Source organism: Hemitrygon akajei, chromosome 16 (genome assembly GCF_048418815.1).
Source record: "Hemitrygon akajei chromosome 16, sHemAka1.3, whole genome shotgun sequence".
In the NCBI taxonomy this organism is placed as follows: Eukaryota; Metazoa; Chordata; class Chondrichthyes; order Myliobatiformes; family Dasyatidae; genus Hemitrygon; species Hemitrygon akajei.
The window spans coordinates 30,804,235-30,817,676 of record NC_133139.1 but is presented as its reverse complement, the minus strand read 5'-3'; the positions used below and the strand labels follow the sequence as shown (position 1 = coordinate 30,817,676).

General features: G+C 43.3%; 1 protein-coding gene across 1 annotated transcript in view; it reads left to right on the top strand.

Moving 5' to 3' along the window:
• LOC140739928 (dedicator of cytokinesis protein 7-like) overlaps positions 1-13,442 on the top strand; it is a 222,135-nt gene that overhangs the window by 157,297 nt on the left and 51,396 nt on the right. The window contains exons 23-25 of the mRNA XM_073068608.1: positions 2,055-2,150; positions 6,096-6,227; positions 10,720-10,833. Coding sequence (XP_072924709.1) covers positions 2,055-2,150; positions 6,096-6,227; positions 10,720-10,833 — 342 coding nt within the window. The remainder of the gene's footprint in view (positions 1-2,054; positions 2,151-6,095; positions 6,228-10,719; positions 10,834-13,442) is intronic.

The following is a 13,442-nucleotide window of genomic DNA, read 5'->3' as shown; positions in this document are numbered from 1 at the left end:
CATTGAAGAAGCTCTTCGATATCAATATGGAGAGGTGATGTTTGGAGGGATATTGTCTGAACGCAGGACGTTTGGACTAGCTGGCTGTACACCATCCGTGGCATGGACTCTTGGGCTGAAGAGATTGAATCGGTTCTGTATTGCTCTATAACCCTATGAGGGGAAATTTCTTCACAATAATATATCCTTCCAAGGAGAACAAAACTCTGTGTGCAATCTCACCAAGTTGCAGAAAAACAAGATTACTACAGTGGGTAATGGAAAACTGTCCCAGACATCCAATTATATGTAAAATCAAACAAGGATGGGCAATAAATAGTGACCCCTTAAATTGTAACTGTGACCATGACTTCAATCTCCTAAAGCAGAGGGAAACATCATCCCTGTAGCAGAATGCTTCCCTTTCACAGGTGGGGAGGCAGACCGGAGCACATGACTCCAGGAGCCTGTAAAACTGGACCTAGGCATCCCAACTTTGGTGTTCAAACTCTTTGGCGATAAAGGCCAATGTAGAGGTTGATTCCAATTTTCTTTTTTGCACCTGCAACTTAATTTCCTATGATTCGGCTACAATGGCTCCAAGTTTATTTCATTTCTTGACTTTTAAAATATACTTTGTAGATTCATTCAGCACTACAGCACAGAAGCAGGCCCTTCAGTCCATCTAGTGCTTGCCGAACAATTCTGCCTAGTCCCATTCACTTGCACCTGGACCATAGCCGCTCATCTCCCTCTCATCCATTTACTTATCCACACTCCTTTTAAATGTCCAAAATGAACCCACATACACCACTTCCACTGGCAGCTTGTTTCGTACTTTTACCACCCTCTGCATGAAGTTTCCCCTCATATTCCCCTTAAACCTTTCACCTTTTACCTAACGCAGGACTTCCAGTTCTATTCTGACCTAACCTCAGTAGAAAAGGCCTGCTTGCATTGACTCTATCCATAGCCCTTATAACTTTGAATACATCTAGCAAATCTCCCTTCACTCCAGGGAACAAAGTCCTAACCTGCCACAAACAAGATAAAAGCTGCCGATGCTGGAAATCGAACAACACATGCAAAATGCTGGAGAAGCTCATCAGGCCAGGCAGCATCTGTGGAAAAAAGTACAGTTGATGATTGGAGCCGAAACCCTTTAGCAAGACTGGCAGTGCTATCCTATTCAACCTTACCTTATAACTCAAATCCTCAAGTCCTGGCAACATACTTGTAATTTTTCTCTCTGCTCTTCCAATATTATTGATATCTTTCCTGTAGGTAGGTGGCCAGAACTGTTCGCAATACTCCAAATTAGGCCTCACCAATGTACCAAAAGCTCTCTTTATGACCCAATTCATATGTGTCGCCACTTCCAAGGAATTATGGATCTGCCCTCCCAGATCCCTCTGTTCTACCGCACTCCTCAGCGACCTACCATTTGCTGTGTAAGTCCTACCATGGCTGGTCCTCCCAAAGCACAACACTTCACGCTTGTCTGCATTAAATTCCATCTGCATTATTCAGCTCATTTTTCTAGCTGGTCCAGATTCCACTGCAGCTTTGATAATCTCCCTCGCTTCTGGCCACACCCCCAATCTTGGCATCATCCGCAAATTTGCTGATCTAGCTTACCAGATGTAGGGTCTCTGATGAAAATGTGTGTGGCCCTTCTGGCAGCCGCTTTTATCTCCCTGACTGCTGTGTCTGTGCTGCATAGAATAACCATGGCTCTCCAAATCTCCTCCCAGCAGGGGTACGGATATCATGAGACCCCGGGGATTGAAAATTCCAGGAACAGATCAGTAATCCTCATATCCGTCCAAGTGTCTGATTTGCTTGCCAAGTACTGAGTAGTAGTGGGAGTTGAAGGCCTTTGGCCTCTGCAACTTGGTTTTTAATTTTGGAGATTTTCATTAGCTTAACACTAATCAAACTGGGTTTTAGAGTACTGGTGGTGCCGATGCTGAATAACATATTTAATCTACAGACTGGAGATCAATCTCCAGTCATCTATTTTTCTCTCAGTGATTCGTTTAATTAATGTTTCATTTTGTTCAATTTACTTGCAGCTATTTCATGAGGAATTGGTTTATCATATCGTCTTTGCCGGTGGAAAGATGAGAGATCATGTGTACAAGCATCTGTGGTTTTTCTGCGAGCTTTTGGTGAGTCAACATCCTACTAAGCAGTTGTCTCCAACTCCACAGGAAAATCCCAGATTATGCTCGTCTAAAAGGCTGTATCTAAACTGAGTAGGTTAATCTGAAGCTTTGACTGTTTTTAAAAATGGGGGGGGGGGTGATTTTCAAGGAATGACACCTAAAACCAACTTATGCATTAACCTTTGGTGTCCAAAAATTATTAATTAGCCTCAAACCCGCCTCTCATCATATTGCCCACTTTCTTTTTTGATTATTTATCCAATACTCTTTTCAAAGTTTCCATGAAATATGCTTGCCCCATGCTGTCAGGCAGTGAATTGCAGATCATAAAAATTTGCTGAGTGTAATCATTTCTCCTCATATGCCTCCCAGCATATATTGCAAGTAATCATAAATCCATCTCCTCTAGCTTCTGGCTACCTGTTAGAGGAAACAATTTCTTCTACCCTTACAAATCCACTTGTCATGATATTGAGTGTACTGACCGTAAGCTATAAACTTAACTCAAGCTTGAAACTTATTTCAAGTCCTATCTGATGCAAGTTTCTACAAGTATCCTCACTTTAGGGAGATTATACTATATCAACCTACATACCAGCTTACTTCACTGTTTAGTCTCCACAGCAAGGTCTAAATGTTAATTACATATTTAGAGGGTTGAACTCCTCCTCCCTGCCAAGGAGATACTTCCAGCCAGCAAAGTGGTTTATATACAGATTATTTTGGTCTGTTGGACAAGTTTCGTATCCACACATAGTTATTTTCGATTTCATCTGTTTTATTGATTTTCTGCTTCCTATCCCTTGTGCTGATAACCTTGCTCTGCAGCGCCTCTTCTAATTTGTCAGTCGGTTCTTGGCCAACTATCCACATTCATCTCATTCTTCTTGTATAACCTGTTCCTATTTTTATAGCAATTATGTGCATTGGTGATAAGCGTTCCCCATTCTGCTTGGTGATAGACCACGGTGTTGGGTGGTTGATTGGTGGCCTGTAACTGATGCCTTAAGCATTTGTGGAGGAAGAAGAGTTGCTCCTGTATGGAGGCTTACCTGCAGGTGAACTTCTCCCAACAGTGAGCACATTTAAGCGTTTGACACCCAAAGTTGTTGGAAGTAATTGGGGAGATGTGTCATTTGGGAGGTTAATCAACCACCACAGCTACACACCTTTCGAATTATTTCCAACAGATTATTTTATTTTTAGTGATACTCATTTAATTAGAGGAATAATTTTTGAAATAGACTTAAAACTCACAGTGGATTTCTAACTTACAAAGTATTTCAAACTTCCAAAGGATTTCTAACTAAGTATCCAAACTACAAAGGCTCTCCAAAGACAGGTACAATTCTTACAAACTAGAAAGACATTCCAATGACTCATGAGACATCCGTCGCAGAAACCAAAGGCTGAGGAATGAATTCTAGGTCTTCTTTCTGGCACCCTGTCTTTCTGTCATTCCTAAAAAACACAAATGCTTTCTAATTTTTATACTGTTTTGCTACAAGCTGCCATCATCTGCTTGGTTTTCAGTTACATTCGTCAGGCAGGTGAATGCAAAGTTTAATCGTGGACTCCATTGTTTCTTTTTAATTAAATCATGGGCCAACGTGGAACCCATTGTTTCCTTGTTCAACGCAAGAGGCTAAGCAAGGAATATTGGTTAGAAGTTTAACTTAGTTAATAGCAGCTTCTTAGCCCTTGGGAAAGTCATGGTGCTGAGCCTGAAAGCTGAGGTTAGCAATAAACCCCTTGCACCCTGGAAAGTCAATATCCATCACACCTTCAGAATTTTTAAACATCCTGAATTCATGAATTTAATCACCAAGGTTAAAGACAATTGATACAAGGGGCCATCAATGCCAACAATCTCCCATTGATGTCACATTTCTTCTTGATTTGGAACTATATCACCAGTCCTTCATTATCTCCAGGCTTGTACCCTGAGGCTCCCTTCCCATAGGTACTGTGGGTGTCCCGTCACCAGACAGCCTGTAGAAGTTCAAGAAGGTGACACATTAACATTTCCTCAAGACAATGAGGATGAGCATTTAATACTGGTTTGCCAGCAGTACCCATGCTCCATAAATGAATAGACTTATTAAGGATTTCCTAATTACAAAGGACCTTCAAACACAGGAACAATTCTTACAAACTAAAAAGACATCCCAGTGAGTTGCAGACAAATAGGTCGTCCATTGCAGAAATGAAAGCCTGAGGAATGAATTCCAGGTCTTCTTTCTAACACCTCGTCCTTCTGTCATTCCTACCAAACCCAATTGCTTTCTAACTTTTATACTGTTTTGTTGGTATGTGATGATTTTCAGTTACATTTGTCAGGCTGAACTGAGAATTTCAGTCATCCAAAAACCATTTCATTGGTATCTGTTGCATATCTGTTATCATTGATTGACACGTGTAATTAGCATGCGACTAACATTATATTGGACAGACTGGTAGGAAGCTATAAACAAGGGAACATGAATACCAACAGGCTGTAAACCATCATGATCAACTTTCCCTTATATCTATATACTGTGACAGCGAAGCACATCAATTCGACTGGACCAATGTCACTATCTTAGGCCAAGCTCATCAACGACAAGCCCGAGAATTCTTAGAGGCTTTGTTCTCTGCACAGAATTCTATCAACAAGCAATCGAAATGAACCCAGTTTACATCCTATTTCAGTGTCAAGTCGTCAGTCCAGAGCCAAGAGCCAATTCACACCTGATTACGTGCATCAGTCAATGAGGACGTTAATCCTACACAACAATCGACTAACACAGCCCGGACAACCAATCAGATTTTAACGAATCAATCATGGATTACATAATAGAAATGGCACATACATACACACATACACAAACAATGTAGATCACCAACACTTAATGCGAAGTTGCACTGATGATGGTGCCGAGCTGGGTAACGAAACGTCTGCAAGCTGACAGGGCAGCTTGGCGAGCTACTCAACAGCAACACTGTGACTGTAAACAGAATCAATGGACATCCCACATATAATGCTGGTAAAAATGTTGCCTGTTGATTGCTGAGATTAATTCAAAAACTTCCAAAATTTAAAGTACAGTGAATTAAAATTGCATAGTTCTGCACACTGCTCCAAATCCTTCCCTCAATGGTAAGTGTTGGATTTTTAAAAAATGATTTAACCCTTCCCCCAACCATTTCCTGCCTATTGTTACCACTCTGGTGTTCGCACTGACTCTAATGCCTAATAACGCCATTAAATTTATGGTAGGAAGATGGTGGCCAAGTGGTTAAGGCATTGGTCTAGTGATCTGAAGGTCGCTAGTTCGAGCCTCAGCTAAGGCAGCAGTATGTTGTGTCCTTGAGCAAGGCACGAGTGCCAAGCTGTATCGGCCCTTGCCCTTCCCTTGGACAACATCGGTGGCGTGGAGAGAGGAGACTTGCAGAATGGACAACTGCCGGTCTCCCATACAACCCTGGCCAGGCCTGCGCCCTGGAATCCGTGGTCTCTCGAGACTAACGGATGTCTATATAAGACCTGACCACCACTGACTGAAAAAAAGAGATCAGTGCTTCCTGACAGAGAAAGGGGTATAGTGAATTCAAGTGTCATTTTAAAAAGTCTCTCACTGAAATCTTAAACATGTGATTAATGTCAGCTCACTTTATCTTCTCCATGGAAACCTGAAATATCACGTGTAACAATTTGTTATGTGTTTTATTAATAACTGGTGTTGCAGAGGCTTCCCTCAGAGTGAAGCATTGTCGTTCTATCAAGCATACAGACGCATGACAAATGTTATTGCTGGTGCTAGACAACTGCTCGATCAACAACTAGAAAGCAAATGGAATTGGGTTTCAAGTGAAACCCAGACTAAATATTTGGAACATGTTCTATTTTGCTTCCAGTTTAATAGTGTTGCCAATGGTAACACTACCTACTTCCCCTTTCCCTTTCAGATTAAAAGTATGAGTCAGTACCTTTCTGACACAGACTGCTGGAGCACTCCACCCAGCCTGCGGTTCTCGGAGTATTTCCTGAGCATCATTTACCCCATGGTCAACATAGCTACAGAGTATGTGAAGGAACAGGTGAGTGGGTTCAGCTTGCTGGCACTTTGCGGTACGGTTCTGCACACATATTGGCCTGCGGTGCAATTCTTCAGACTTCTTGGACAAAACATACCGTAGCCGCTGGAATATGGAGCAAATAACAGTTCATCCTGTTTTTGTGATAGAGAGGGTCATGCAACTTTGCCTCCAAATAATACATGTTGTATCCATTAGACCTTTCTAACCCCTTGCATTATGTTGCCTAATGGAACCACTTTAACATATAATGTCCATATTCATATTCAATGTATATAGTTCAAAGTAACTATACTATCAAATTACATATACGTCACCATATTCTACCCTGAGATTCATATTAGTGCAGGCATTCACAATAGAATAAACAGATACAATAGAATCCATGAAAATCTACACACAGTTAAAAACTGAAATGTGCAGAAGAAGAGAAACCACAAAAAATGAATAATAATAATGAAAACATGAGTTATAGAGTCCTTCAAAGTGATTCCATAGGTTGTGTCCAATGATCCAGTCAAGTCAAGTTTGTTGTTATTTAACTATATACATGTATAGCGTCAAACCAGACAAAGTTTCTCTGGACCAGGGCTAAAAGCACAGTAGTATTCATATCACATGTATATCACACAATAACTTAGGAAACAAGAGAAAATCTGCAGATGCTGGAAACCCAAGCATCACACACAAAATGCTGGAGGAACTCAGCAGACCAGGCAGCATCCGTGGAAAAGAGTAAATGGCCAACGTTTCGGGCCGAGGCCTTTCATGAGGACTGGGAAAATGATAAGAAGTCAGAGTAAGAAAGTGGGGGGAGAGGGGTAAGAAACACAAGATGATGGGTGAAACCGGGAGGGAGGGGAGGGGTGAAGTGAAGAGCTGGGAAGTTGATTGGTGAAGGGGACACAGGGCTGGAGAAGGGGAATCTGATAGAAGACAGAAAGCCATGGAAGAAACAAAGGAGGACCACCAGAAGTGGGGGGTGGGGGTGATAGGCAGGTAAGGATATAAGGTGGGAGGGAAAAGCGAATGGGGATTGGTAAGCGAGGGGGGTTACAACCAGAAGTTAGAGAAGTCAATGTTCATGCCATCAGGTTGGAGGCTACCCAGACGGAATACAAGGTGTTGTTCCTCCATCCTGAGTGTGGCCTCATCACAACAGTGGAGGAGGTCATGGATTGACATGTCGGAATGGGAATGGGAAGTGGAATTAAAATGAGTGGCCACTGGGAGATCCCGCTTCTTCTGGTGGACAGAGCGAGGTGCTCGGTGAAGCGGTCTCCCAATCTACGTCAGGTCTCATTGATATGCAGGAGGCCACACTGAGAGCACCAAACACACTAAATGACCCTTACAGACTCACAGGTGAGGTGTCACCTTACCTGGAAGGACTGTTTGAGGGCCCTAAATGGTAGTGAGGGAGGAGGTGTAGGGGCAGGGTAGCACTTGTTCCACTTGCAAGGATAAGTGCCAGGAGGGAGATCAGTGGGGAGGGACGAATGGACAACGGAGTCGCGTAGGGAGTGATCCCTGCGAAAAGCAGAAAATGGGGGTTGGGTGGAAGGGAAAGATGTGCTTGGTGTTGGGATCTTATTGGAGATAGCAGAAGTTACGGAGAATTATTTGCTGGACGCGGGAGCTGGTGGGTGGCAGGCGAGGACAAGAGGAACCCTATCCCTGGTGGGCTGGCGGAAGGATGGGGTGAGGGCAGATGTGCACGAAATGGAAGAGATGCGGTTGAGGGCAGTGTTGATGTTAGAGGAAGGGGGTCATCTCCTTCGTTCTGGAATGAAGCACCTCATCCTGAGAGCAGATGCGGCAGAGACGGAGGAAACGAGAGCAGGGACTGGCGTTTTTACAAGAAACGCGGCGGGAAGAGGTATAATCCAGGTATCTGTGAGAATCAGTGTGTTTATAATAGACATCTCCAGAGACAGAGACAGAGAGATCGAGAAAGGGGTGGGAGGCGTCGGAAATGAACCAAGTAAATTTGAGGGCAGGATGGAAGTTGGAGGCAAAGTTGATGAAGCTGCCGAGCTCCACATGGGTGCAGGAAGCAGCAATATAGTCGTTGATGAAGTTGTGGGGCGATACCAGTGTAGGCTTGGAGCATAGACTGTTTCATGTAGCCGACAAACAGGCCGGCACAGCTGGGATCTATGGGAGTGCTCATGGCTACACCTTTTGCTTGAAGGAATTGGGAGGAGCCGAAGGAAAAATTATTAAGAGTGAGGACAAGTTCCACCAGAGAGAGGAGAGTGGTGATGGAGGGGAACTGGTTGGGTCTGGTGTCCTGAAAAAAAACAGAGAGCTTCGATGCCTTTCTGGTGGGGGTGGAGGTATATAGGGTCTGGACTCCATAGTGAAAATAAGATGATTTTGCTAAGGAACTTGAAATCATTGAGAAGATCAAGAGTGTGTGAGGTGTCACCGATGTAGGTGGGAAGGGACTGAACCAGAGGGATAAAACTGAGTCGAGGTATGCCGATATGAGTTCAGTGGGGCAGGAACGAGCTGAAACAATGGGTCTAGCTGGACAAGCGGGTTTGTGGATCTTGGGTAGGAGGTAGAAACGAGAGGTGCAGGGTGAGGGAACTGTGAGGTTGGTGGCAGTGGATGGAGATCCCCGGAGTTAATAAGGTGGGTGATGGTGTGGGAGACAATGGCCTGGTGTTTCTTAGTGGGATCCTGTTCGAGGGGTAAATAAGAGGAGGTGTCTGAGAGTTGTCACTGGGCCTCAGCAAGGTAGAGGTCAGTCTGCTAGACTACTACAGCACCTCCCTTATCTGAGGGTTTGATGGTGAGGTTAGGATTAGTGTGGAGGGAGTGCAGAGCAGTGTGTTTGGAAGGAGTGAGGTTGGATTTGGAGAGAGAAGTGGTGAAGTCGAGATGGTTGATGTCCCGTCAGCAGTTAGCAATGTTAACTTAGGAAAGTAAGGATAAAATCTACAGGTGAATTACAAATAACTAGACAGAGTAAAGTGCATAAATTAAATACTGCAGGGTACAGAACAGATTAACCAGTGACACTTTGAATGTCATGTGGCAGGGAGTTCAGAATCAGTTTAGTGTTGAGGTGAGTGAAGTTATCCACACAATAAACAGAATTAATTTCAGTTTGTAATGTCCAATGAATAACAAATTTTTCAGGGTGTTAACTACGCCTGAACTTATTGTCATAGACGGACATATGACAATAGCACTTCTGTCAGCAAGAAACATGGGATCCCGACTTGTGAACAAAGGATTGAAGTACCCATCAAAGGACAAAACAATGAATAATTCTACTGGAGAACCAAGCACGTGAACCAAACATGTAATATAAAACAATGAAATACCCAATTTAGGAATCCAGAATATTATTTAGAGCACCACAACACTCCACTAGGAATTAAGAGAATTGCAAAAAGCATTGTTGGAACAAAAGGCTTCATGTAAAGCCTTGGAGGATTATATTCTGGAACAAATGCTTTTTGTAAATCATTGAGGCATTCTATCAGGAAGGAGAAAGGTTTACATGTGGCAGAGCAAACAGCCCACTGTTCGTTATTAATAAATTGAATAGTTTGACTATCTGCTGTTGTGTATTTTATAGAGGTTTAAGCTCATGTGAGATGAATGGCGTAGGGGACAACGTGTTCACCCAGTGTACCTGTGTTCAGTCAGCTATTAGGATCAGCTCACATTCAGTATATGTTTATACAGTGAAGTGCACACAAAATGCTGAAGGAGCTCAGCAGGCCAGGCAGCATCTATGGAAAAAAGTACAGTCGACATTTTGGACCTGCTGAAGCGTTTCAGCCTGAAACATAGACTGTATTTTTTTTCCATAGATGCTGCCTGGCCTGCTGAGTTCCTCCAGCATTTTGTGTGTGTTGTTCGGATTTCCAGCATCTGCAGATTTTCTCTTGTTCATATTTATACAGTGTTACATTTTACAACTCCACACTGTGCAGTGAAATTCCCCGAGGTATGGATTCCTGCTGTAAAGGAGGATAGAAGGGAGGAAACATCTTTTTCCCCCTCTACCATCAGATTTCCAAAATGGACAATGAACCAATCCATGAACACTATTTTGCACTGCTTATTTAATTTCTTTTTATATATACTTCTTATTGTAATTAATAATATACTTTAAATGTTTTGCACTCTACTGTTGTCGCAGAACAACAAATTTTACAACATATGTCAGTGACATTAAACTTGATTCTGATTCAGAGTGATTACCAAATTGAGTTGACTTTATTTCCTACATCCTTCACATACATGAGGAGTAAAAATCTTTACGTTATGTCTCCATTTGAATGTGGATCGCACAAACTGTAGTCATTTGTAATAAGTAGTACGCCCAGTAAGATTGAAGTCAGGTGTGTAAAGGTCCAGGATAGATGGACTGCTGAGCAAGGGAGGTGACTGGTATGACAGTACAACTCTTTCAGTAAGCAGGAACATTGCATTTGTTTTAAGGTAACTGAGGGGTTTTGCATTTCTCCAGGATCCTGATGTTACAGATGTAACAAACCTGAGCCTTGGCTTTTTTCTGAATGACCTGCTGTCCCTCATGGACCGAGGCTTTGTCCTTCGTTTGATTAGTCATCATCATAAAGAGGTAACTGCGCAAGGCGCCTTGTTTTTAATTAACCCAGCTTCTAAAATATTGCTGTTCAGAGTACGGTAGGGTTAGTGCGATCTCAGGAATGGATTACGCTGATTCTGGTGAGCTGCTGCAGTTTTCTGCCGTCACTAAATATTGCACAGGCGTGTTAAAGATAAAAGTTTTAAAAGATGTTTTATTTATCACGTGTACATCGAAACAGCAAAACATATAATGAAATGCAATGTTTTGTGTCAAATCGAATCAGTGAGGAAGTTATGACACGCACTCATCCGCGCCAGCTTCCGAGGTTTAGATGCTCTAACTCCCTGGAGTATGGATAGCTGGCGCAGTCCATTTAGAGATTCTGGACAGTCCCGCTAATTGGAAATCACGTTTTGGGCGCTAAGGTTTGAGCATTTACAGAGCACCTGAGCCGAGGTCCGGTGCTTGATCGTAAGCCAACTCGTGATTTCGTCTAGTGTTTGTTTTGTGCTCAGATTCCGTGTCTCGATCCCAGCCCCGGATACTCCAGCATTTGGGTTCAAGCCATTATCGTTGAGGACTATTGTCACAGAGGATTGTGCTGGGGCGGCCCTCAAGTGTCACCACACTTCCAGCACGATGTAGCACGCCCACAACCCAATACACTTAATCCTGACCATAGGGCTTCGGAATGTGACAAGAAACCAGAGCACCTGGAGAAGGCCCACGTGGTCATAGGCAGGGAGAACATACAAACTCCTGACAGGCAGAATCGAATCGCTAACAGTGATTACTGGTGCCATATAGCAAACTGCTACGCTACCATACTCTACTACTGTATCTCCCTGGTGCATCTGCTGCAGTGGAGATCATGTTACTGATGTTTGCCCGTCACTTGTTCAGCTTTCAGTCACCTAGCGTTCACAAGGCTGTAAGCTATACCGTACACTCCTGCCTGTAAATCTGTGGGCTCCCAATCAAACTAGCAGCCAACACCATGAGGCAAGTAATGAGAATTTCGAGAATTCGAGAGTGGTTTAGATTCAATTATCTCCCATCTCTAACGCTGACTCACAAATCCAAACAAATTCCAACCAAGGTAAAGTGTTCCAGTTCAGAAATGTGGCTTTCATTTGTTCCTCTTAAGTTATAGGTTCAAAGTTCAAGGTGGATTTATTATCAAAGTCACCGTATACAACCCTGAGATTCATTTTCTTGCAGGCATTCACAGTAGAACAAAGAAATACAAGAAAATCAATGAAAAATACACACAAACAAAGACTTGACAAACAACCAATTTGCAAAAGAGAACAAGCTATGCAAATACAAAAAAAAAGTAAATAAATGATACTGAGAACATCGAGTCCCTGAAAAGTGAGTTCTTAGGTTGTGGAATCAGTTCAGTGTTGAGATGAGTGAAGTTATCCAAGCTGGTTCAGGAGCCTGAGGGTAATAACTGTTCCTTAACCTGGTGGTGTGGGACTTAAGGCTCCTGGACCTCCTTCCAAATGGCAGCAGCGAGAAAAGAGCATGGACTGGATGGTGGGGGCTCTTGATGATGGATAGTGCTTTCTTGAGCCAGCACGCCTTGTAGATGGCTCAGTAGTGGGGAGATTTTTTCCTGGGCTAGATTGAATTGTATCCAACATATTTTTGAATGCTTTTCTCCTCTTCGACCACCAAAGCTATTTCTGACAGGATGAACCGAAAGTTACTGAGCAAACTCTCCCATTGTAGAGATTGTTCCTAAAACCTTAACAAAACTGTAAGGTTGCTGAAATTGTGGATAGCATGATGTTACATCTCTAGATCAATAGGACAAGTTCAATGGTTCAATAAAATATCAGAGAATGTATGCAGTGTACAACCTGAAATTCTTACTCTCCACAGACATCCACGATACAGGAAAAAAATCATAGAACGAATGTCAGGCTGAACCCTAAAGCCCCCAAACTCCACAAGCAGCAGCAAATGCATCAACCCTCCCCCCAGTTGCTCCAGCAAAATCATCAGCACCCACCACTCCCCATACAGGCAATAACAAAGCCCCCCGAAGACCATGATCGAAAGTCCATCAAAAACTACTGTCCATCCCTACACGTGGACATCTCAGCCAGGCGCTCTCTCTCTCACTGGTGAGGGAGAAAGAGATATCGCTCCTGCAACAGTGAGAGGGGAGACCAACAGGCCACTGTTTTGGTGTTACAATCTGCCGTGTGGCTTGTCCGAGTTTGCAAACCCAAGGGCTCTCACTTACCATCAAGGGAGAGACAGAGAGATCGCTCGAGTGCAGGGGCCATCTCTGACAGCAGCTGCCATCTCGATGTTTCAATCTCCCATAGCGCTTCAGTGAGGAGTCCACAGGGCCGTACTCCAAAGGCACACATCTTCCGCGCCACACCTAGAGACATCGACGAGTCTGAGAGCGAGAACCCACCGCCTGTGAAGGACCATAGTTTGAACTGCAGCTGTAGATCTTGGACTCCAACAGGACCCCAGTCCCTTTAAAAGAAAAAAAAAGATACACGAGACGAGAAGAATGAGCTGCTTTGTGGACAAACTGGAAGTAGTCGTCCAAGTCTGGCTCCATCTGTGATTATTCATCATGCTCCCAATTCTATAGTCTTCAGCTTTCATCT